We start from the raw sequence: 24,391 nt of genomic DNA, 5'->3' as shown, positions 1-24,391 counted from the left end.
AAAAGTAAGCATTCTGTTCCACAACAAGAGTCAAAATAATGCCATTATCTACATTTTGATGAAACAATATAAGATATTTCATTGAAATAATGTGTAATGAAGAATCATGCACAATAAGATCAGAAACATGTATTAAGAATGGAAATAGGATCAATTTTGATTTTATGTTGACCTTTTGATCTTTTCCAAACTCACTCCACTTTCGCAAGCAAAAAGTGAACAGTATCTAAACTTTTACTTTTTTTTTTTTTTTTTTCCCTTAGAGAGACTATGGATTCTATGTATTTTTCACAAATCCTGCATTATATGCATGAAATCTTACATGGCAGTTATTTGAATGTCACTATAAATATGACTTATGCATATATGAATACTTAAAAAAAAAAAAAAAGAGCGGAGATGCATATTCAATGCACAATTCTCATGTCGGTAATGCCAAAGACTTATTAGGCTACACTGGAATGTACTTATATGCTCTACATAGCATAACAAAAATCATAATTCATGTTTCAGGATTACAATGATTGTCCTTTGTGGCAGTGTACAAAAAATTAATGCTAGGTCTGGAAATTAATCCATGGGTCATTCCTCTTATGTAGTACATTTTCATAAGTCTATGGTTGAATTAAAAATATAAAATTGACAATTGTTGCAAATGGAAGTCATTAATTTTCTTTCATGACAATATTACAATAAATGCACTAAAAAAACATAAGAAGTCCATTATTAAGAAATATTCCAAGTGCTTTTCGTTCTTTAATCAACATATTTAAACCAAACTTGATTGTAATGTTTTAATTGTTAATCTTTTTTAGAGATATTTACTTTGTTTTCAATATTACTTTCCACCCCGTTAGTCTGCTGAAAAATCCCTTTAACTAACAAAAGCCAGTTCCTTAATGGCACAATCGTCCAGGAAATGACATTTTTGGTGGGAAAACATACATCACATACATCTTAAAGTATGACCAATTAATTCAAAGATGTCTTGTGCTATTAGTTTGTTTGTCTCATTTCAAAATATTCCACCGTTGGACAAGATTAAAAAAAAAATACGGGTATGATGGAATCAAAATATCAAAACATGGTTAAAAATATCAAAATTAGTGCTGTCAAACGATTAATCACATCCAAAATAAAAGTTTTTGTTTACATTATATATGCATGTGTACTGTGTATATTTATTATGTATATATAAATACACACACATATAGTATATATTTTGAAAATATTTACGTTTATACATTTATATATTCATATTCTTATATATATATATATATATATATATATATATAAATAAATATATTTAATATAAAAACATAAATTTTTCTTAAATATATACATGCATGTGTTTGTATTTATATACACATACACACACAGTATACACACATTTATTATGTAAACAAAAACTTTTATTATGGATGCGATTAATCACGATTAATCATTTGACACCACTAATCGAAATTAACTTGAGCTAACTATCAATCTGTAATTAAACAAAGCATTTAGCCCTTTATTTCCACCCTGTTATGTTCCATCTTGTTAGGCAACTTGTTCTTTTTTTTTTTATAAGTTATAATTTATAAACGTTTATGTGCCTGAGCTTAGCAGAGCATATTTCTGAAATACTTACTTACAATAAAATAAGTTTTCAAAATGTGTGGCATAACAGGAATGACCCCTATGGCATAACAGCAAACAAGGAATGAAAGGTATATCCGTATGCATCCGTATAGCATCTCCATACGAAACTCCCAATAATAGTGCAAATTTAGTCACATCCATATTTGGAAACATTACGAAAGTGCTCCTAATAAGAAAGTCATGCTCAAAAGTGTAACTAACGGCAGCAGAAAGGTAAGCTCCTGAGTAAAAATTAAACATCAGACCATTCTCAAGCTGCTTTGCTCTGTTGTACATCACGGAGCTGGATCTGTAACAGTGTCTTGCAGGAAGGCAGTGGGCGACCTGAGTGCTACTGTGTCTCCTTCAGGACATGTGTCTGCAAGAAAGGTATCCAGGGAGGAGTTCGCATGGGCGTCCTGGTCTGGGCCAGCCAGGCTAGGAGAGGCCATGGGGGTGAGGAGGACGGAGGTGGGACAGTCGGAGGAGAAGTACCTGGCCAGTGCTTGCAGCTGTTCGGACTGTGGCGTGCCGTCTGTAGAGAGACTCTGACACAGGCCTGAGAGATTCTGACGCACATCCTCTATGCTGAGCTTCAGCTGGCTGTGATCTTGCAGTAATTTCTCCTTTTCGCTCCTCTGATAAATGTGGAAACAAAAGAAGATCCATTTTAAGATTAAATTTCAGTTTGTGTTTACCAGACTTTGCATTCCTTATAGAGAACAACACTAATCATAGCACATGCTATTGATTTTCCAGCCCGATCTCACAGCAATTCGTAAATTTTTTACAGGGTGGCTAATTTGTACGAATTCGTACGACCTCACTCGTACAAATTCATACAAATTTTGCTAAATTCGTATGAATTACCTACACCTAACCCCACCACAAAACCTACCCATCACTGGGGTTTAGACAAATCGTACGAGTGAGGTTATACGAATTCTTACGAATTAGCCACCTTGTAAAATACGTACGAATTGGTCGTGAGATAGCGTTGTGATTTTCTTGGTGTCTGTTGTTTTGCAGCATTGCGTAATGTGTGCAAAACTGTGTACTATATGTCTGATTGATTATTTTTCTTATTCTGCATCTGAAAAGGGGACAATAGAAGCAATATAATTGTATACTTTATGCCCATAGTCATTGTGGTAATGGTTAGGGATGGGAATCATGGGAAATTTAAACGTTTCTGGTTTCCCATTAGCAATTCTTAATGTACTTTAGAGGTGGAACTACCAACTTTTAATAATTTGTTTTAAAAAGGCCTATATACTAATTTCAAATACTTAAAATGAATAAGTCATTTACTGCTGTCAAATCGATTAATCGTGACTAATCGCATCCAAATTATATATCATTATATATTTATGCAATCATTGTTTTCATCTATGATTGAAATGGTGAGTAGTACTCATCTATGATGAGTAGCCATGCCTACTCCCTACAGTCATATTTTGAGTCTTATGACTCTCTTTGAGTCTGAAAACGCTCAAATTAAATTAATAAAATTAATGGTTTAAATCAGTCTGAGACTGATTCTTTTGAATGTAATTTCAAGTTCATTCAAAGTAACTGGCTCATCCATCATTAACCCTTACAGAAAAACCACATGTGGAAATCACGTTAAAATCACATGTGAAATATGTGAAACACATGAAAATCACGTGAAACACATGTGAAAATCACATGAAACACATGTGAAAATCACATGAAACACATATGAAACGCACATGAAATGTGGTTTTAGAACAGAGGTGTCAAATTCAGTTCCTGAAGGGCCGGAGCAGAGTTTAGATGTAACCCTAATTAAACACACCTGATCCAGCTAATCGAGTCCTTCAGGCTTATTTGAAAACTACATGGTATATGTATTGGAGCAGGGTTGTAACTAAACTCTGCAGGGCTGCAGGAAGTGAGTTTGACACCCCTGTTTTAGAACATTTTCATGGTGTAAATGTGTTTACACGTGATCACATATTTCACATGTGATTTGCCCATGTGAAGTTCATGTGGTTCTGTATAAATGAGAGTACAATGATCATGCTGCATATTGTTTGATTGCACTACACTACACTGATTCAGTCGCATTAATGGGGTAAATGGGGCTTAAACTGTTCAGACCTGTTCAAACACAAAATATTATTTTAGATTCAGTAGATATGACAAACGGATATACCAGTTTCTTAATTTCTCCCTCCAGCCTGTAGATGCAGTCCAACTTTCTCTTGCGGCAGCGCTGTGCAGCCATGCGGTTTTTACTCCGCCGTCTCACATCCTGAACAAACTCCAGCTGTTCTGGGGTCAGCTGCTCGCGTTTCAACATCTGCAGGAATGCTCTCCGGGTCATGCTGGAAATTTGCTCCACAGGGAATGGCAAATCCACCTGGGAAGAAAACCAAGACGTCAACACTGCATTATGGAGGATTGCAGCTGTGTTCAGCCTCAAGTTTGGTTACATTTTTCAGTAGGGACTGAAACTTTTCATTGAAGCATGTCAGGGAATCTCAATCAAGGTTGAAATAAAGGGCTGCAATTTGGCATCAAACTTTAACTCTAACTTCATGAAGTTTTGCAATCCTAAGTGCAAGTAAGCTTACCTCTTGCACTTGTTCACTGCTGCCGCACTGCTCACAGTCTCCATCCGATTCGCACTCAGAGTTTTCCCTTGAGTTAATAGGGGACATGCAGGGACTGTCTTCAGTGTCCTCTTTGGACAGAGTGTCTCCTCCAGAGGTCTGTCTATCATTGGAGCTCAGGTCTCTCAGGAAGGGACAATCATCAGGCGCAGCGCCCAGATCCAGATGCTTTAACCAGTGGAAGTCTGAGCCATTTCCTGCAGATGACTGGTCGATAGAGTCCAAAGGTAGCGGCTCATTTAACGTGGAGCTCAAATCCGGCCAAAAACCCTTTGCGAGATGCTCAGCCACTTCCCTTTCCACCGTGCTTCGTTCTGTGGAGCAATCTTTGGGGGTCAGTTCAGAGAACGTTTGTTCGTTGGAATCAAACACCTGGTTGTCATCTGTGCCAATGTTGCTGAGGTCTGGAGCGTCAGAAATGCTGTCCAAAACCCCGCTTGACTGCGCAGAATTCAGAGGACATAGTTGGCTGCAGTCGGTGGGCGACATTAGAGGCCCTTCACGTTGGTCAAAGTGGCCCTCGGTGATACTGGCTATGTTCAGGTCTTTATCAGTAGGTGGTTCACAATGCACATCCATCGCTAGTTCCTTCTGGAAATCGTCCTCCATTGCTAAAATGTCCCCTGCTGCAGAAGAATGCAGTTTCTCATTGTCACCGGTGCTTGAAATGGACAGGAAAGGACAAACTTCAGCGGCCACCATGGAAGTGGAAGGCAACTGTGGGCCACAGTTCTGCAGGCAAAACTGATCTTGGCCATCATCCATGTGGTATGCTGTGCCTCTATCGTAAAGCGGGGATAAATCTAACTGCATTACTTTATCATTTGTGATGGGGAGACAATCTTTAGGACTTTCTTCAGAGGATGTTGCAGATGCAGCTTGCATGACAGTGCTTGCATCTTGAGGTATGCCATCTTCTCCAGTTTCAGGGTTTTGGTCGTTTGGACTGCAGATGGATTGGGATTTCTCATGGGACGCTTGGCTCTTGCTTTTACCCTTCACTTTTTTTGAGGTTCCACCACCATCGGAAAACTTTGGGATGAGGAATTCAAAGCAGGCTTTATCGAGGTTTTGAAATCCGAGAAATTCGGCGCATCGGTGGATCTCCAGGATGTTTTCTTTCGTGAAGTGAAGTTTTGCAGTGTAGGCAAACTGCAGAAGAGGCTCAAATCCTTCCACCGTGACCTTGGGAGATTAATGATGTAGTCATGATTACTGCATGAATAAATCATTTGCAAATCACATTACTGGGCTATTGCTGTAACTTCATTTACTCAATTTAATCTCAATATATAAGGCCTAATTTGACAGCAGTGCAATGTAAACAATTTTTAAAGGAATAGTTCACACAATAATGAACACTCTGTCATCATTTACTCGCCCTCATGACATGCCAAACTCATTTGACTTAGTTTCTTCCATCATACACTCAAGGAAGTTAGTTTTTAAATACAACCCGAATTACGGAAATGTTGGGACATTTTTTTTAAATTTGAATAAAATGAAAACTAAAAGACTTATGAGAAATTGTACAATTTTATGCACAAAATGAGCTCATTTCAAATTTGATGCCTGCTCCAGGTCTCAAAATAGTTGGGACGGGGGCATGTTTACCATGGTGTAGCATCTTCTCTTCTTTTCCAAAACAGTTTGAAGACGTCTGGGCATCGAGGTTATGAGTTTCTGGAGTTTTGGTGTTGGAATTTGGTCCCATTCTTGCCTGATATAGGTTTCCAGCTGCTGAAGAGTTCGTGGTCATCTTTGACGTATTTTGAGACACAACTATTTTAAGTCCTGTAGCAGGCATCAAATTTGAAATGAGCTCATTTAGTGGATAAAAGTGTAAAATTTCTCTGTTTAAACATTTGTTATGTTCTCCATGTTCTACTGTGAATAAAATATTGGCTCATGTGATTTGAAAGTCTTTTAGTTTTCATTTTATTCAAATGTAAAAAACGTCCCAACATTTCCGGAATTCGGGTTGTAAAATCAAAGTCAAAACAAATGCATCACGAAGAAATAAAGAACCATGTTCAAAAAAATGCTTAAAATGTGGTGTAACCAACATGATTACTAATTCATAAATGTTATGATGTCGATATTTAACTTTGCCTTGTCATAAAAAGGTCAAATTATATAGCATTTTAAGAAAATTATAGACCTTGACACACAGTTATGAGAGTCTGCAGGGATCCTTGACAAATAGAAAAGAACAGTTTTGTAAATATTTTTGTAACTAATAATATCAATAATAAAATATCATGCCAAAAATGCAAATAAAGGTCCATTTCAAACATTTATTAATTTGATGCCTTTTTTCTTAAACATGGTATCTGGATAGCTACAGAATTTTTTTTTTTTTACCCCCAAAAATATATAAATTATAAACATGCTCATCATAGAAGAGGTGTATTCAAGTCAATATATGTATTATTGCAATTTTTATGTATTTTTTTAATAAATATATCTATCATTCATGCATGAGTAAATGATTCAACCCGTCCACCATATCAAGCATTACCTCATCCGGTAACCTGATGGTAGGGTTTGGCCGGCTGTGGTTTGTAAGTCTAGTGTAAAAATAGTCGCTGCAGGAAGCCAGCACTGAAGAGTGTGCTCTAAAGCTCCTGCGCTCCACTTCAACCGTCACATCACACAAGAGCTCCTTCTGTCTCAGCTCCTCCAGCGAGCGAAGAACATGATGGCTGTGAACAGCAGACTGAAAGGTGAAAACAGAGGTCCGGGGGCCATCCACAGACATGACGCAGGGGTTTAGCTACAAGATAACAGATACATAGACGCAACTGTGTAACAAAGTGGAAATACAGAAATAGATGCATCAAGTTACATTTGGGTGGAGTGATGTCCGGGTTAATACATGATGATGATGGACACATACAGTATTCAACAGATACATTTACAATTATACCAAGTAAAATATAAAAAAGAAATACGTAAATAAAAGGACCATAATAATACCTTTTTTAGTGTTTAAACTTTTGAGTAACCATTAGGATAAGTAAACAGAATGACTGTGCATGACTCTGCAAAACATTAAAAACATGTTTTCAGTTAATAGCTAGACAAAAGACCGTTATTCTTACTGTGTGTGTCCATCATATAGTTGTCAGAATAGCTTTCACTGGATATGTCAACGTTACCCAAAATGAGTGTTAAGCAACTGTGTAAACATTTGTTTTTCAGCTGGCATAAATAAACATTGCGTAACTATAATGCCTGGAAATTCCATTTTCTCAATATGGCATAACCTTCGAGATAATACAACAAAAGTAGGAACTAGCTAGTTGTTTACTGTGAAACTGACATTGTACATTTTAACACACTCATGTTTACACGTGGGGTTTGTATGTTTGTAGAGGAATAGAAAACCGACCTGACATATCACTGGATATCAGAAGACGTCAAAAATCGCACTCTGTCCATCGCTTTTGCAGTTTAAACGTGAACTCGGATTAAAGTTTGACAGCGAAACAGCTCCATAACGTCTATATGCCTGTCATGTGACTGTCCAGTGCGGCAGTGAGTGCGCGTCACACAGCACGCACAGAACGTGCTGCGTCGTCTACTGACCACGCCCATTGAGCGACACGCCCACTTCCAGAACATGATAGATAGATAGATAGATAGATAGATAGATAGATAGATAGATAGATAGATAGATAGATAGATAGATAGATAGATAGATAGATAGATAGATAGATAGAACATAAAGGTAAAATAGAAGTAAAACAGTAAAGCCCATTTACCAACATTTTCAAATTATCGTCTTATCTTGAGAAAAACAGATGACAATATTAATTTAGAACTAATTTTGCAGATGTTGTTAAATTTCAGTTATGTAACTGCATTAATTCAAACGATTATTAATTATATATAATTATTAGTAGTTTTGCTTTTAAAAATATAATTGTTTAAGTTGATGTTAAACAGGTGTGTAAAATTATTAATGTTAATATTAATGTTAATATACAGAGAACTGTTCTTGTTAATATTTAACTGTTCTAAATAATATGAATGAGATGTATGAGAATGTATGAGATGAAAAATGTAAATGTTTAAGTTGACAGAAAACAGACAATTTGTTTTATTAGTAGTTGTAGTAGTAGTAGTAGTAGTAGTAGTAGCAGTATATACAGAGAACTCTCGCTAAATAATATAATTCACATAATATTTGAACCTTTATTTTGAAATACCAGTATAAATCGCTTATATTCACTTTCGATTTAAACCAGTGGTTTAAAAACACACCGTAACATCTTTGAGCATCTTGTAAATAATTTTATTAACTGTATTATTTTAATTAAACATATTTTAGCTTTCCTAAAGAATGAAATATGTTTTAGAAATTCTCACGAATTTATTTCCGTGTCGAAAGTGCTGCTGTAAAATCTATGGCTTACTGTCATTGGAAGGAGAATGCCATGCTTCTTTTCTTAAAATCCCGTAAAGTTGCGTTTGACTATAGTGCTGTTCCGTTTGTTTGGTCTAGGTAGTTTAGTTGTCGGTTTTGTTGACTGTGTAGTGGTCGAGTCGTATATGTTTACTGTCCTCGGTCATGTCAGTGTACAGACCGCTGGTGTGTTTGCTCAGGCATGGGACAGCAGCGCGGGTCTGCAGGACAGTCACCACCTGGTCACCTGTAGGAGCTGCTTTCAATGCCAAAGCCCAGAGGAGACTAGACCTCTTCCAACAAAATGTGGTACGGATCTGTCTGGATCTGTCTAATTTTAATTTGCTGATTGTCTTTTTATGGAGTAAATACAAACTGTATGTCTGTCTGTCTGTCTGTCAGGGGTTGTTTGGTGTCCCAGAGCTCAGCTCTGTGGAGGGCTTTGAGGTGGTCCAGGACAGAGCCCTGCAGGAGACAGAGCAGCTGGTGGAGAAGGCCTGTCACTGCCCCCCAGGAGTCCAGACTGTGGAGATATTTGACAAACTCTCAGACAGCCTGTGCAGAGTGGCAGACATGGTAAACATGTTAAACACACACACACACACACATGTGTATATATATATATATATATCATTAATTAATTAACTTAGTCTCTTAAGCTCACCTAGGCTGAATTTATTTGATCAAAAGTACAATAAAAACAGTAATATTGTGAACTATTATTACAATTTAAAATAACTGTTTTCTATTTGAATATATTTAAAAATATTTATTCCTGTAATAGCAAATATGAATTGAATAAAGTTGTGCTGCCTAATATTTTTGTGGAAACTATGATACATTTTTTTCAGCATTCTTTGATAAATAGAAAGTTAAAACGAAAACCATTTTTTGAATTAGAATAGAAATAGAAAGATTATAAATGCCTTTGCTGTTACTTTTGATCAATTTAACTTTCTAACTTTGCTTAATAAAGCAATCATTTATTTTTAAAAAATGAAATAATATATTTGATTTGTAGTCTATTTCAACATTGACAAATAAAACGTTTCTTGAGCACAAAATCATCGTATTGGAATGATTTCTGAATGATCTAATTACATTTTAAAATACATTCAAATAGTAAACAGTTATTTTAACATTAATAACTGTATTTGAATCAATAAATCCAGCCTTGGTGAGCATGAGACTTAATTAATAAAATAACTTAGAATTAATAAAATCTTAATGATTTAAAACTTTTGTGAGTAACAATGTATATATATCATACAACCCCAATTCCATGTCCCAACTTTTTTGGAATGTGTTGCATCCGCCAAAAACAAAATTTGTTTATATTTACAAAATACATTTACGTTGGTCAGTGAAAACTGTGGAAATCTTTTCTTTGTGCTTTTGTCAATTAAATAAAAGTCAAAGAGAATGAACAAATCACAGATTCTTGATTTTATTGCATTTTACAAAATGTCCCAACATCTCTGGAATTGGGGTTGTAAAACACATCAAATATCCTTCTTTTTATATGTATATATTTTCATTTTTATATATAATATTTATTTAATGTGTTTATAATTTCTTTTTGTTTGTTTTTTTTGTAGGCAGACTTTATTAAAGTGGCACATCCAGACCCATCATACCGAGAGGCTGCAGAAAGGACTTGCATAAACATTGGCACTATGGTGGAGAGGTGGGCCTTGAATTTATATCCACTTTTTTTTTCTGTTTTATCTGAGATCTTTATGGTTTTTAATCTGTCCCACAGGCTCAATACCAATGTTGAATTGAGTAAGAGCTTGAAGGACCTGCTGGAGAATGACGAGATCGTTTCCAAACTGGACCCAGAAACAAGGTATAAATCAGACCTTCAATTTTATTTGAATATATAAATTAGCCACGATAGTGATGCAGATGTTGTGCTACAGGGACAGCCACTATGCCATTCCATGCCATTTATTTATTTGTTATTGCTTGAATATAAGGTCTGAACGCTGGCATAAAATATAACCTTAAAAGTTGCATTTTTAATATAATTTTTTTTTAAATATTTAACTGTTTTGTTTTATTCATGCAGAAGAGTGGCTGAACTGTTTATGTTTGACTTCGAGATAAGTGGAATCCATCTGGATAAAAAAAAGGTCTAAATTTTGAATTTTAAACAATTTTGATTGTTTATTTTGACTGATTTCAGTGTAAGGCACAGCTATGCATCTCATGGATGACATTTCTTTTTCACAGAGGAAAGAGGCTGTGAACTTGAATGTGAAGCTGCTAGATCTGAGCAATCAGTTTCTCATGAGCTGCCACATGCCCAACAGAATAGAGAAGAGAGCAATTCCTGAGCACATTCACCAGCACTTCACTAAAGATGGGAAATACATTCAGATCGGAGGCCTAAATGCAGATGCACCTGATGATCTGGTAGATCACTTTCCTTAATTATCAGAGACCGCTTAAATGAAGTTGCATAAAGATTGATTGAAATCAGATTGATGTAAATTTTTAGGTTGCTTTATTGTGGAGTAACTTGTGTTTTTTGGTATGTGGACTTATTTTTCAGGTCAGGGAAGTTGCGTACAAAGTTTTCCTCTACCCGAATGCAAATGTGATGCACATACTTGAGGAACTGCTGTCCTGTAGAGATAAATTGGCTCGCTTGGTTGGTTATGAATCTTACGCACACAGAGCATTAAAAGGAACCATGGCCAAAAGCCCAGGTAGACTTTGTGTTTCTGAGTCTCCCATTTTAAAAACTTTTTTTAAGTTCACTCATTTTCATTTTCTACCTTTAAACTTGAAATGTGTTGTTTTTAACCACTAGCTACACCAAACAGAACTACAAGACTAACAATTATTTAATATCATATAAATAATGTATTATATTATATTATATTATATTATATTATATTATATTATATTATATTATATTAATTATATTATATAAAGGTCTGTTTCTCCACAGAGGCAGTTATGAGTTTTTACAGCAGATCACAGACAAGCTCTCAGACAGGTTGAGTTTTCCCTCTTCAATATTTTGTCAGTTGCTTTAAGGCGCCGGTACATAATAATGAATATATGTGCAAAAGTTAAAATGTTTTTTTTAAGAAGGTGTAAAATTAATTAATATCCTGCACTATTGTCAGAATCTTATTCTAGCAGATGCCACTAGGTGTCACTGTCAACCACGTTATATATGCCATTGTGGCGATAATAGAGAAACTACATTGTATTGTATTGGTGGCTTAGATTGATAATTGTGTGTATATATATATGTATGTGCTGTTTGTATATAGTGTGCATATTTTATAATATAAATTGTAATGTTTATGTATGTTATATAATATATGAACAGATATTTCTGTAAACTTTAGGACGCAGAAGGATTTTGAAATGATGAGGGACATGAAGACAAAACTCAACCCCAGAAATCCTGTAAGCACTTAATTATCTATGATATTTGGATTTTCATACCATCTGATTATTGTATCATGTTGAAAAATGTTAGAAACTTTCTAATACCTGCAAGTTTAAGTGAGAAATTGTCCATTGCTTTAGAATGAACCAGAATGAAATCTTTCTCTGTAGGAGCTAATGCCGTGGGACCATCCATATTTCAGTGGTGTGATACGTGCAGAAAGGTAAGAGATCTGAGAAAAGCATGAGACAGATTCATTTTCTTACGTCAAAAAATTTTCTCCTAAAATAAGCTGCAGTGCTGTTCAAAAGTTTGAGATCAGTAAGATTTTTTTTTTTTTTTTAATTATTACATTTATTCAGAAAGGATGTATTAAATTCTAATTCTAGTATTCTAATTAAAATTAATGCTGTTCTTTTGAACTTTTTATTCATCAAAGAATCCTGAAAAAAGCATCACAGGTTTAAAAAATAAGCAGCAGCACAACTGTTTCCAACATTAATAATAAATCAGCGTATCAGAATGATTTCTGAAGGATCATGTGACACTGAAGACTGGAGTAATGATTCTGAAAGTTCAGCTTTGCATCACAGAAATAAATTATATTTTAAAGTATATTAAAATAGAAAATATTTATTTTAAAATGGAAATTAATTTTCACAATATTACAATTTCTTTCTGCATTTTTCATTGATTAAATGCTGCCTTGATGAGCATAAGAGACTTCTTTAAAAAACTTTAAAAATCATACTGATCCCAAACTTTGGAACAGCAGTGTATGTGTGTGTATGTATATATATTATTAAAACTGTGCGATACAAGATTTCTGTGATTTTTTTATTTTTATTATTTTTTTTTTTTATTTTTTTTTATTTTTTTTTTTTTTTCTGTGCTTTTTCTAATAAATTTTCACATTCTCAAAATTTAGCTCTTGTAGTCTGTGCTCTCGGTGAGTAAAATTTGTTCATTGACGTTCAGCCTTTATTAACATGGCATGCTGGAATGTTGTGTTTTGTCTCGGCAGATTCAACATAGAGCCAAGTCTTTACAGTCCGTACTTCTCGCTGGGAGCGTGTATGGAAGGTCTGAATGGTCTTTTCACGCAGCTGTATGGTGTATCACTGCTGGCTGAGCAGCTCAGTGTGGGGGAGGTCTGGAGTGAAGATGTGCGCAAGCTGGTGAGATCACACTTCTGTGCTCCATTATCAAACCCAGTGGGCTTAAATGAGAGCTCATCTTCAGGTCAAGCCAACTTCATTTCTAATGTCACTTGACATTTTGAATTGTTCCTTCAGGCTGTGGTGCATGAAACAGAGGGACTGCTGGGATATATCTACTGTGACTTCTTCTACAGACCAGACAAACCTCACCAGGTAAAGAAGTACTCCAATAAGCCATCTACTTATAGTGTCATTAGTTTTTCCAACTCAAATTAGTATTTGTTATACAACATTATACAATTATTCACTCAACCAATTTTTTCAGAAGCATTGATTCAGTAAGGAAAGAAACAAGTTACTATCTATTTGAGTGAGCCTTTGAATCATTTACTCAATCATTTTGTTCAGAAACATTGATTCATTAAGGAAAGGAGAAATTACTGTCTTTATGAGGGAGTCCTTGAATAATTCACTCAAGCGGTTCATTCAAAAACACTGATTTATTAAGGAAAACAATTACAATCTTTATAAGTGATTCGTTGAATCATTCATTCAACTAATTCATTTAAAAACACTGTTTCATTAAGGAAAGAAACATTTTACTTTCTATGTGTGTGAGTCATTGAATCATTTATTCAATATTTCATTCAAAAACACTGATTCATTAAGGAAAGAAACAAGTTACTATCTTTATGAGGGAGTCATTGAATCATTTACCCAATCGATTCATTCAAAAACACTGATTCATTAAGGAAAGAAACAAGTTACTATCTTTATGAGGGAGTCATTGAATCATTTACCCAATCGATTCATTCAAAAACACTGATTCGTTAAGGAAAGAAACATTTTACTTTCTATGTGTGTGAGTCACTGAATCATTAACTCAGTCAATTTGTTAAAAAAAAACATTGATTCACTAAGGAAAGAAAAAAAATAGCTGTCTTTACAAGGGAGTCATTGAATGATTCACTTAAGTAATTTATTTTAAAAACACGGATTCATTAGGGAAAGAAACAAGTTGCTATGTATATTAGAGAGTGATTGAATCATTCACTTAACGAATTCATCAAAAACACTGATTCATTACAGAAAGAAACAAGTTACAAGTATTAACAAGTATGTTTATGAGGAATACATTTTTTTTAAAAATTGCAGTCAATCAGTTTTGATCAATCCTGTTTCTTTTGTGTGCCACTCAGGACTGCCACTTCACCATTCGAGGCGGGAGGCAGCTAGAAGATGGGCAGTATCAGCTGCCGATGGTGGTCCTGATGCTGAACCTGCCTCACCCCACACGGTCTGCTCCCACATTGCTCAGCCCGGGCATGATGGAAAATCTCTTTCATGAGATGGGCCATGCCATGCACTCCATGCTGGGACGCACCCGCTACCAACATGTGACGGGTACGATATGATTACTACTAAAATCAGCTAATTTTGTTCATGTCTTCAGCTTTAAAGTGTACCTGGAGCGGCATGATCACAGTGATATTATTTCTCTCTGTAGGAACAAGGTGTGCCACTGATTTTGCTGAGGTACCTTCTATTCTAATGGAATATTTTGCCACTGACTATCGTGTGATCAGTCAGTTCGCTCGCCACTATCAGACTGGACAGGTACACTGCACTAGAATGTTCATGTTAGTCATGATCAGTATGATCATTATTGCAAAACTCATTTTGCAGACGTACCATAAAAGTAGTCTATATGATTCATACATATTATATGCCCAAATCTTCTGAAGTAACTTTGTGTTCATTTTTGGATGAGCAGTTCATAAATTTAAAATTTTATGTGTAGTTATAGTTTGAATCTATATAATTTCTCACAGCCTTTGCCGCAAAGCATGGTGGCCCGACTTTGTGAGTCCAAGAAGGTCTGTGGTGCAGCTGACACTCAACTTCAGGTACCAGATCTTGTCATTCAACATCCAGTGTAACCACATCATGTTTTTGGAGTATAAAATATAACAAAAATGACTATGAGTTTCATAAGAGAGAGAGAACTATTCTTTTAAAAATTAATTTGCAGCGCCGTACCTTAAGTATGCACTGATATATAAAAATTAGCTGATATTGATAATATAAACAATAATGATATTGACATTTTAATAAGGGCCTATAACTGATGTGATGTCCAGTACTATTGTTTTTTTTTTTTGTAAACTATTGTTCAATATTGTTTTTTGTTTTATTTTAAACAATTTAGGTAATAATTATGTACTTTTAAAAATTAACGTTTATAAATATTGTTAGGAAGAATTGTTTTGGTAAAAAAATATGCTCTGATATTTTCGTCTTCCCAAAATAAAAAAAGCTAATAATAAAGGTCATATGATGTTGCTAAAAAGAACATTATTTGGTGTAATGCAGTGTGTTTATGCGGTTTAAGGTTCAAAAAACAAATTTTTTTCCTCATACTGTACATTATTGTTGCTTCTCTATGCCCCACCTTTCTGAAACGCGCCGATTTTTACAAAGCTCATTGTTCTGAGAAGTGAGGCGTGCTCTGATTGGCCAGCTATCCAGTGTGTTGTGATTAGCCGAATACCTCAAGCGTGTGACGGAAATGTTACGCCCCTTACCGTATTGTGATGCCGTGTCCCGGCACGACGACACAAAAACAATAAATCCCATTTACAAACGAGGCATTTGTTGCATCCAGTGGGGACATAATTATTGATTATAATGACTTATACTGTATTTTTACTCGTTGCATTGCATCGTGCCACGTAAACATTACCATGTCTGCATTTGTGATCGGAGAAACGAGAAACAACAAGCACTACTCTACACAGCTCAGAACTCGTGTTTGAATAGTCAGTGGCAAATTCTTTAAATATGAAAACATACTTACAGACTGTGAGTTAGAAGCGCTAGTCTGTCCTTGCAAAGGTGGAATTGCCCCACTTTATAGAAACAGCCTTTGAGCAGCTGGCAGGCTACTCCCAGGTTCAGGAAATAGTCCTCCGTTAAAATGCGATGCACACACATTAATATTTGGGTTGAACTGTTCTGGAACAGTGTTTTAAATACAACTTAACCACTGATTTCTAGTTGTGTCCTCTTTTGGAAGCCCAAACAAAGTAGTTTCGCTTTCTCAACGAAACACAGCATCTCCAGTACATGGCGCCTGCGGCAGCAACAATACTACGAGAATAAAAATCACGCCCCCTTTCTTTGCGTATACGTTTGGGCGGTGTTTTGCAAATCTCCCCACACCGTGATGTAGACATGTGGGGGCGTGTTTGAATGAGCCGTTTTAGGAAGGCGTGGTCGAGTCTTAACTTTTATAAAGAATATTTCTTTGGTTTTGAGACTTTAGTCTTTGCAACTTCAGGGATCTTATCTATGCACAAACAGCTTGTAACACTCCAAAGAGAAAGGAAAACTTGAAATTGCATCATATGACCCCTTTAAACAATATATAATGTAACAAAAATGTTTAATTTATAAATGGTTTGTTCTAAACTCAAGTATTCTGTAAATGGTTCTCTTTAGGTTTTCTATGCAATCCTGGATCAAGTTTATCATGGAAAACCACAAAATCAATCAATGACAGATATCATGATAGATATGCAGAAGAAGTATTATGGCCTGCCATATGTCACCAACACAGTAAGTGTGTTTTACTTATAACTACAAAAATATATAAGGTATAAGATCTTTTCTTAGACATTATGCATGGTCTTAAGTATAACTTTGAATTATTTGCTAGTTATTAAAGGCTTCCTAGAAATCAGTGTTTCACAAAAAGCACATCTCCCCGTATGTAGGTGGTCTGTTGCCCTGAAATGAAGTGATCCATTGCCGTTATTGAAGTTAATGAATGTTTGGGAATCGTTCCTTGACTAATCCTTAATAACATCTTATACTCCCGCTTCTGAAGTACAAAAACACATCAACACACCAAGGTAGTTCAGTTTTGGCCCCTTTCCTGCCGTGTGGTTTTCTACATCTTTCACAGACACTGCACGGTTAAAGGATTAAAATGCTTTTCTCCGCTCTCCAGCCCTTTTCGGGGGCCTTTTCTGCAATAACAAAGCAGAGATATACTTTGAAGAAGCACTCCCTGGGGGAAATATTTGAAACTCTTCTTTCAGAGTCTTTTTGGAAGGAAAACATAGTTTGAAATGCTTTTCTCAGCTCTTCGGCAGCTGTAGAGATGGCCGCCTGAGAGCTGGAGCGATCTAAAACACATATTTTATTTCGGAATGGCCTTCATAAACCATTCATCCTGGCCTGTAATTATGTGGAGCCACTGGGAATCAGGCCTCCCCCCAACTCTAAATATTCCCTTCTCTCTTTAATTGCTTCAGCCATAATGTCTTTACCATCCTCTAAATCACCCAGCTTCCCCCTTTATATCCGTTATTACTGCCTCTCACGGGAACGCAGCTAATAGTATGCGTGTGTGTCTTTCGTTCCTGTAGGATGCATGTTTAGTGAGTATTAAAGAACAACTGAAAGCTTTCCTCAGCCCACATATGGCCGTAAAACCCTCCGCATGCAACTCTGTTGAAGAATGACAGCTGTTTTGACACATAATTTTGTTACAGTAAAGATGTAAAACCAGATTTTTACCTGGCAGTTTTTTCACGACACACATGGGAACATTTTTATTTACTTTAAATTACTTTACTTCAAAAGTTTGGGGTCAGTAAGTTTTTTTTTATTTTATTTTATTTTTTTTAAAGGGGTCATGAACTGAGAAACCAAAATTTATTTTGATCTTGTGACATATAAGAGGTCATTGTACTATAAAAACGTCCTGTAACTCAAAACTTTGTCGTTAGTCTAAAAACAGCTTATGTTGAAGGCAGTCTATCAAAATGACAGCTTTTGGAATGTTCTACTCTGTGATGTAATAGTGTGGATAAGCACTGCCTCCGCAGCTTTAAAACAATGCTTGCTTCGACATCACTGTCTGCTTAGCCCCGCCCACCGATTCACACATGTAGTGTTTACGAGAGAGGCAAATGCGCAGGTCTACGAAGAAACCAAATGATAACGATGGCTATGAAGACAACAAGACACTGTGCAGTGCCAAGTTGCGGAAAAACAGTGTTTGTGTTGCTTTCCTTCTGATCCCAATGTTAGGAAAGAGTGAGTGAACTTTATTTTTAATGAAGATTTAGTCCGCGTCAGTAAGAAATTGGTCCTTTGTTCACTTCATTTTACAGCGGATTTGTTTACAAACAAGGCACAATTCAACACAGGATTTTCAAAAAGATTGAAATTAAAAGACGGTGCTGTGCCGATTATATTGGATCGGACAGCAATGTCGCAACACAAGTGTGAGTAACTGTTTTCATTACATGGTCACTATTACTTACAGATCGTTTGGTATCGAGTTATTTATGCGTTTTTGACCTAAATCACAGCAGCATCCATCTATGAGGAATGTCGCTGTCAAACATACACCACTATTAGCCAATCATAGCAGTGGGCGTTTACTTGAGTCTACAATCCACCACACCTATTCAAACAGAGCGTTCTGATGAGGGGGGTTAAAAACAGGACAGAAAATAGCTTATTACTTCAATGATGTAATTTTTGATGTAAAAATCTTGATAACATTATAAGTGGACCTCAGAGAACAGAACAAAATTTAAAAAAAACTAAGTTTAGTTTAGTTTAGAGCTTTATTTACCCCCTTGGGGCAATTAATTCAGACTTTTGTGGTGCTTCACATATACAACACTTAACACACACATACAAATACTCAAAGAACACCAAATACATAGGAGGGGAAAAAATTATGAATAACTTAATTACATAAATAAATACCGTATTGTCCCTAATATAAGACGACCCTGATTATAAGGCGACCCCCGTTTTTCCAGATGTACCTTTTGGAAAAAGGCTTTTTGAAAACCAAATCTTGTTTTTGTTATTTTTTTTCTCTGTAAAACACATTTTTTCTTAAATTATTTTCAAATTTCATATTTTTCATATTTTTATTTTTGTTTTGAAAGTATGGTAAATACTGGTAAAATGTACCAACAATGACATTGAAAAATATACACTTTTTCATATACCATTGAAATAATAGGTAGCCAATCTGAATTATGTAACATTTAGTCTATCCATCTCATAGTAGCCTACCAAAATGTTATTAACAGTAGAAGTGAAATCTTATTGTAGTCTTCAAATCTGGGTACTGTCTTGTTTTAAAATCACTTACAGAGGAAGTTTGGTCCCATCAGGCTAACATGACAGTCAGGACTTGTGCTGCTGTAAGCTTTTCTTTTTCTTTTGTTTTCACTCGCGAAATCTTTACAACGCACAGTACATTACATATTTCATGGCACACTCGTTTTATGCGTGTTTGGCGCCACCTATTGTTGTGGGTGTATTACTGACATGTCAAAGTCTAGACCCCGAATATAAGACGACCGCGGTTTTTTCAGATGTATTTCCAAGAAAAAAACAACGTCTTATATTCGGGTCAATACAGTAATCTAAATCAACTAAATTTATTACATAAACGTACTGCTTCAGGCACAAAAGTAAATTTGTACCGATTTGTGGAACATCTAATTGACCTTAAACGTCGCCCAAGGGGCATCCACTCAAAATAATAATTCAAAGGGTGTGTGCAGTCTCCTATTATTTTATGTGCCATCCTCATTACTTGCTGTTCATAATAAAATGTAAGACTTCGCAAGGAAACACCTAAAACTTTTGAGCACATATTAACAATACCTTGCAAATGATTTTTGTTCTTTGTAGACAATAAGGAAAACCAACAAATAAAGGAAAATGACAGGATACTTTCAACAAATTAATTCTAGAAAGTCCTGAGAATGACTCTCTGCTCAGAGGCAGTTCATGACCCCTTTAATGTTTTCATAATAAGTCTTAGGCTCACCAAGGCTGCATCAATCAAATACAGTACAAACTAATATTGTGAAATAATTTTACAGATAAAAATTATATAATATAAAAATTATAGTTTTATATTTTGTGATTTATTCCTGTGATACAAAGCTGAATTTTCATCACTCCACATCATTACTCCAGTCTTCAGTCTCATTACATGGTCTTTCAGAAATCATACTAATATGCTGAGTGGCTGCTCTTGAAACATTCTTATTTTTTTGAACAGTGTTGAAGACAGTTGTGCTGCCTAACAGTTTTGTGAAAATCATGATACATTTTTTTCAGAATTTTTTGATTAATATAAAGTAAAAAAAAAAAAAAAGTATACATTTTGCCTGGGGGAAGTCTTATTGCTTTACAAAAATAACATCCCTCTCCTCAACAAGCCCTGCAATTTGAGGTTTATGTCATTTATGTCGTACCACAAATGGCACAGGCACTGGAGTTTCATAGTGGGGTTCGTTCAAATCACTACCCCTAATATGAGTAATAATAGTGATGCCTGACCACTAATAAAGTTTGTGGCCAATGATGGAGATGGTTAATGACTCACAGAGAGAGCTGAATTTACAGTTGTTTGACTTTTGTTGACGTTGGTTCGTTTTACTAGGGCATTAATAGTGTTCTGGAAGATAATGTCAGCTGTTAGAAACATGGACCAGATGGAAGTTCTTGTCCTGTTGCTAATATTTGGGAACATTTGCACACAGTGTTACATTCCTCTGGCCGCTGAGACACACAATGGGATGCGAAGAGAAAGTCCAAAAAGCATGGTAATACCATGTTAGATTTATTCGTTTAAGGCCTTTATGTAAAGTTTTGTGAATGTGAAATTCTTATAAACGTACACTTAAAGTATCTTATGGCCAGCAGCCTGACAGGACCCATCTGCAGTGAAAATATTTCCATAACCGAATACAGATTTTAGATGAGTGTTGATAGTCAAGTAGCTGCTCTGCTTTGCTAATGTTTAGCTTTCAGATGTTACGTCCCTACAGGAGTGCATTTGAGCTTACTGAAGTCATTAGGGGCCATATGGGTTATGTCTTGCTGATACTCTGGGCCTTAACTCTGTATTATACAGCAGTTTCACCTTCTCCAACCATAATGTGTCTCTCATTGTGCTGTTTACACAACCCTGGCTCTCTTCAACAACTTTGCAGAGGAACACTTAACGCGCACATTCTGCATCAGAGCAGACTGTCCAGAATGTCCCTTAGTAATCATTAGAGCCAGATGTCTTTGCCGAGTCCTTAATATCATGTAGCATGATAGCAGTGCTTTTATAATGTACACCTACAAAAGTACATAGATATGTAACACATGTATCTGTAAAGTTCAATTGCACTTACAATGGAACAGTGGCCCTGCAAGAGGAGCAAATGCCCTCAGTGGTATATAGCCAACTAATTAAGCTTTGTTTTTTTTTTTTTTTTATTGGCTTGCTTAGTCTTTGTTTTTTGCTTTGTTGTTTTGTTTATTTGTTGGTTTGTTTTTTCTTTGTTTCTTATGTTGTTTTTTGCTTTATTTGTTTCATGTTTTGTTGGCTTATTTGTTTTGATTATTTTTGTTTGTTTTGTTACTTTGTTTCTTGATTTGGTTTGATTTGATTTGTTACCTTGATTGGGTTGTTTTCATTTTAAAGCTGGTTTTGCTACGGTTATGGAGTGGCATTTAATACACACAGCCGTAGATCGCTGACAAGCTACACAATATTGCGTTCATAATCACAGTTGAATCGCGTTCGATTATGAACGCAATATTGCGTAGCTTGTCAGTGAACTACGGCTCTGTGTATTAAATGCCGCTCCATCTGAAAGCACGTGATGGAGTTTTGCTATTAATCACAGAACTGGCTTTACTGACGAGATGCTCATGATCATCGCATGCAATGTATCGTGCAGCCCTAGTTTGTTTCTTGCTTTCTGTTGTTTCTTGATTTGTCTGTCTTGTTTTTTTCTTTGTTTCTTTCTTTCTTGCATTGTTTGTTTCTTGTTGTTTTTTAATTTAGTTTGTTTCATGCTTTGTTTATGTTGGTTTATTTGTTTTGTCTGTTTGGTTTATTTTTGTTTGTTTTTGTTACTTTTGTTTCTTGATTTGTTTCTTGTTGTGCAGTTTTATTTCCTTAATTGGTTTGTTTTGATTTGTTTCTTGCTTCTTGGTTCGTTATTTTGTTTCTTGGTTTGCTTTTTGTTTTGTTTGTTTCTTGCTTTTTTGTTTGTTTGTATGTTTGTTTTGTTCATTTGTTTGTTTCTTGTATAGCTCTTTGGTCCGTGTATCATCTGATCATTCGTTTTTTGGTTTAATATTGATAGTAGAAAAATGAGAAAACGGCGCCTATTTTCGTTTGTTCAGAGAAGCGCAAAAACAAGATTTTGGCTCGATTCTCATTTTTTGGTTCACGGGGTAGAAAACGGATAAACGACTTCAAAATTCGTTTCCCCTTGTGGGCGGTCATGAGACGCCCCTTTCTGCCGATTGGTCAACCAAATCTGAACCCGTGACGTCATAAGTCTTTCCTCTGTTCCGTTCAAGAAAATAATAGTCCTCTGCTGATATATCATACCGATTCTTAAACTGTACGGGGCAGGTACTAGATTGGGCTTTCTTCTGTGCAAACTAAGCGTTTTACAGAAATATTTATTTCAGAAATTTTAATCAGCACCAAGCCTGTTTTATTTAGCTGTGCAGAGTTAAATCAGTGTGAAGCTGCACTGTGCAGAGCGGATGAGAAGCACAGATAAGAAAAGATAGAAAAAAAACAAAGACACCAACAGGTTTTGCTGTACTGGAAAAGATTATATAATCACACCTTCATTCCACACAGAACCCCAATATAGAAAAACAGGCTATTTAGGCTATATATCTATGTACTCTTGGTTGGCTTGAAAGGGGTGTTTGGTTAGGCTAGTTCTTCATTTATTGAATGAGGAGTTTGTTATCCTTCAGTGACTTGTGTTCTAAATAGCTACTGAACGTAAACAATTTAAGCACGTTATAAATGCCATTCCAAAAAGTTTTATAAATCTATACAAAACTTTTGTTTACATGCCAGATGGATCATGTGAACTCTCATCACTTCTCTTTAATGGTAACGACCTCAAAGCTTCCCAACAAACGTATTCGTTCTTGGTTGTCTATAGACTGGGCTTGCTTCTGTGTAGATATAAATTATATTCTTTGCATCAGCTGGGCATGGCTGGGTATGATATGACAGCTGTTATACCCTACCCTGCTTAATTGTTTGTTTAATTAAGTAAATAATTACTTAATTCATTTCAAAATAAATATTTTAAACACTAATACGAAAAGGAAAGAATACAATTGGGTATAATAGGCCTATAACGTTCATGCAAGAAACTGTAATTATGACTGACAACCGGAGAACAGAGATATTAAAATACATACTCTCCTGAGTTTTATAATGTAGTCTTGTATTTTATTAAAATTTATTAGAATTTGTAGGAATGTGAGATTTTAAGAAAAGTAAAAACTTGCCATTTTGGTTGTTTCTCACCAAACCCATATGATATACCCTCAGAACGCTTGGAATATACACCACAAGTTATTTTACGACAGATTTGCATCCGCTTCAAAAAGAAAAGAAAAAAAAGAGAGCATTCTCTGCCATTAAATGGGCAAGTGCGAGCGGGATATTGTGTGTGTGTGTGTGTGTGTGTGTGTGTTTCGAAAAAAGAAGGTAGCTATAGCTTGAACAGGTGAGTTGCCCTAGTTCACACAGTTCCAATACACTGCGATGGGTTAAATCAATAAGCAGACACACGGGACTACAGTCAAGCACAGACCAGTATTGCAGTGCACAGGAAATATGCAGCAGTCATTTTAAAGCAGTTTATTTAATTAATATTGAGTATTAATTTATGTTCACTTGTATTTTTTTTTAAAATACTCTATAATTTTTTTTTTGTGTACATTCAAAATAACTACAAAATGTCATGCCTTTGAAAAATAAAGAAAACAACAGCATGCAACACTTTTAGCGCGTCTTGGTTTCCCTGAACATCTTTCTGTCGCACGCCACCACACGAACCAATCCACAGTGATACTTGACGCGCCTACTTTTAAAAGTCTACATTTAGATTATTTGGCCTTAAATGCATCATATAAGTCACTTAGGAAAAAAATCACTGTATGTATCATGATAAAAAAAAAAAAAAAGTGACTTTACAGTCTGAAAAATATGGTAGGCTATAGCAAATTATTTCGCGGATCACTTTAAGCTGGTCTACACAGAAAAAAG

General features: G+C 35.5%; 2 protein-coding genes across 3 annotated transcripts in view; one reads left to right on the top strand and one right to left on the bottom strand.

The window, feature by feature from the left end:
• Positions 1-1,361: 1,361 nt before the first annotated feature.
• On the bottom strand, positions 1,362-7,813 carry bach1a (BTB and CNC homology 1, basic leucine zipper transcription factor 1 a). Of its 2 annotated transcripts, none has more exons than XM_058744584.1 (5): positions 7,657-7,813; positions 6,784-7,038; positions 4,224-5,447; positions 3,803-4,009; positions 1,362-2,261 (listed from the first exon to the last, which is right to left on the bottom strand). In XM_058744584.1, exons 2-5 carry the CDS (start codon positions 7,021-7,023, stop codon positions 1,920-1,922), a joined length of 2,013 nt encoding a protein of 670 aa, XP_058600567.1. In that variant the 5' UTR covers positions 7,024-7,038; positions 7,657-7,813; the 3' UTR covers positions 1,362-1,919. The 2 variants fall into 2 exon arrangements, with proteins under 2 accessions (XP_058600567.1, XP_058600568.1); XM_058744585.1 differs by having other exon boundaries at positions 6,784-7,306; positions 7,657-7,758.
• Positions 7,814-8,588: 775 nt separating this feature from the next.
• Positions 8,589-24,391, top strand: part of mipepa (mitochondrial intermediate peptidase a) — a 29,324-nt gene continuing 13,521 nt past the window's right edge. Inside the window, 17 exon segments of the mRNA XM_058745280.1 lie at positions 8,589-8,982; positions 9,076-9,249; positions 10,272-10,360; positions 10,436-10,522; positions 10,745-10,808; positions 10,909-11,091; positions 11,231-11,387; positions 11,633-11,641; positions 11,644-11,680; positions 12,042-12,102; positions 12,256-12,308; positions 13,110-13,263; positions 13,381-13,458; positions 14,445-14,649; positions 14,753-14,862; positions 15,078-15,152; positions 16,747-16,863. Coding sequence (XP_058601263.1) covers positions 8,839-8,982; positions 9,076-9,249; positions 10,272-10,360; positions 10,436-10,522; positions 10,745-10,808; positions 10,909-11,091; positions 11,231-11,387; positions 11,633-11,641; positions 11,644-11,680; positions 12,042-12,102; positions 12,256-12,308; positions 13,110-13,263; positions 13,381-13,458; positions 14,445-14,649; positions 14,753-14,862; positions 15,078-15,152; positions 16,747-16,863 — 1,797 coding nt within the window. The 5' untranslated portion in view covers positions 8,589-8,838.

This window comes from Onychostoma macrolepis, chromosome 15, assembly GCF_012432095.1.
Source record: "Onychostoma macrolepis isolate SWU-2019 chromosome 15, ASM1243209v1, whole genome shotgun sequence".
In the NCBI taxonomy this organism is placed as follows: domain Eukaryota; kingdom Metazoa; phylum Chordata; class Actinopteri; order Cypriniformes; family Cyprinidae; genus Onychostoma; species Onychostoma macrolepis.
The sequence above is the reverse complement of the archived record's forward strand: the minus strand, read 5'-3'. Positions and strand labels throughout refer to the sequence as shown.

Bases quoted from the DNA above. Each gene is read 5' to 3' on its own strand.
- bach1a (XM_058744584.1), bottom strand. From the start codon at position 7,023: ATGTCTGTGGATGGCCCCCGGACCTCTGTTTTCACCTTTCAGTCTGCT. The intron at 5,448-6,783 runs GTAATGCTTGAT...TAATCTCCCAAG, and splicing joins CCATCAGGTTACCGGATGAG to GTCACGGTGGAAGGATTTGA. The intron at 2,262-3,802 runs GTATATCCGTTT...CACATTTATCAG, and splicing joins AGGGAGAAATTAAGAAACTG to AGGAGCGAAAAGGAGAAATT.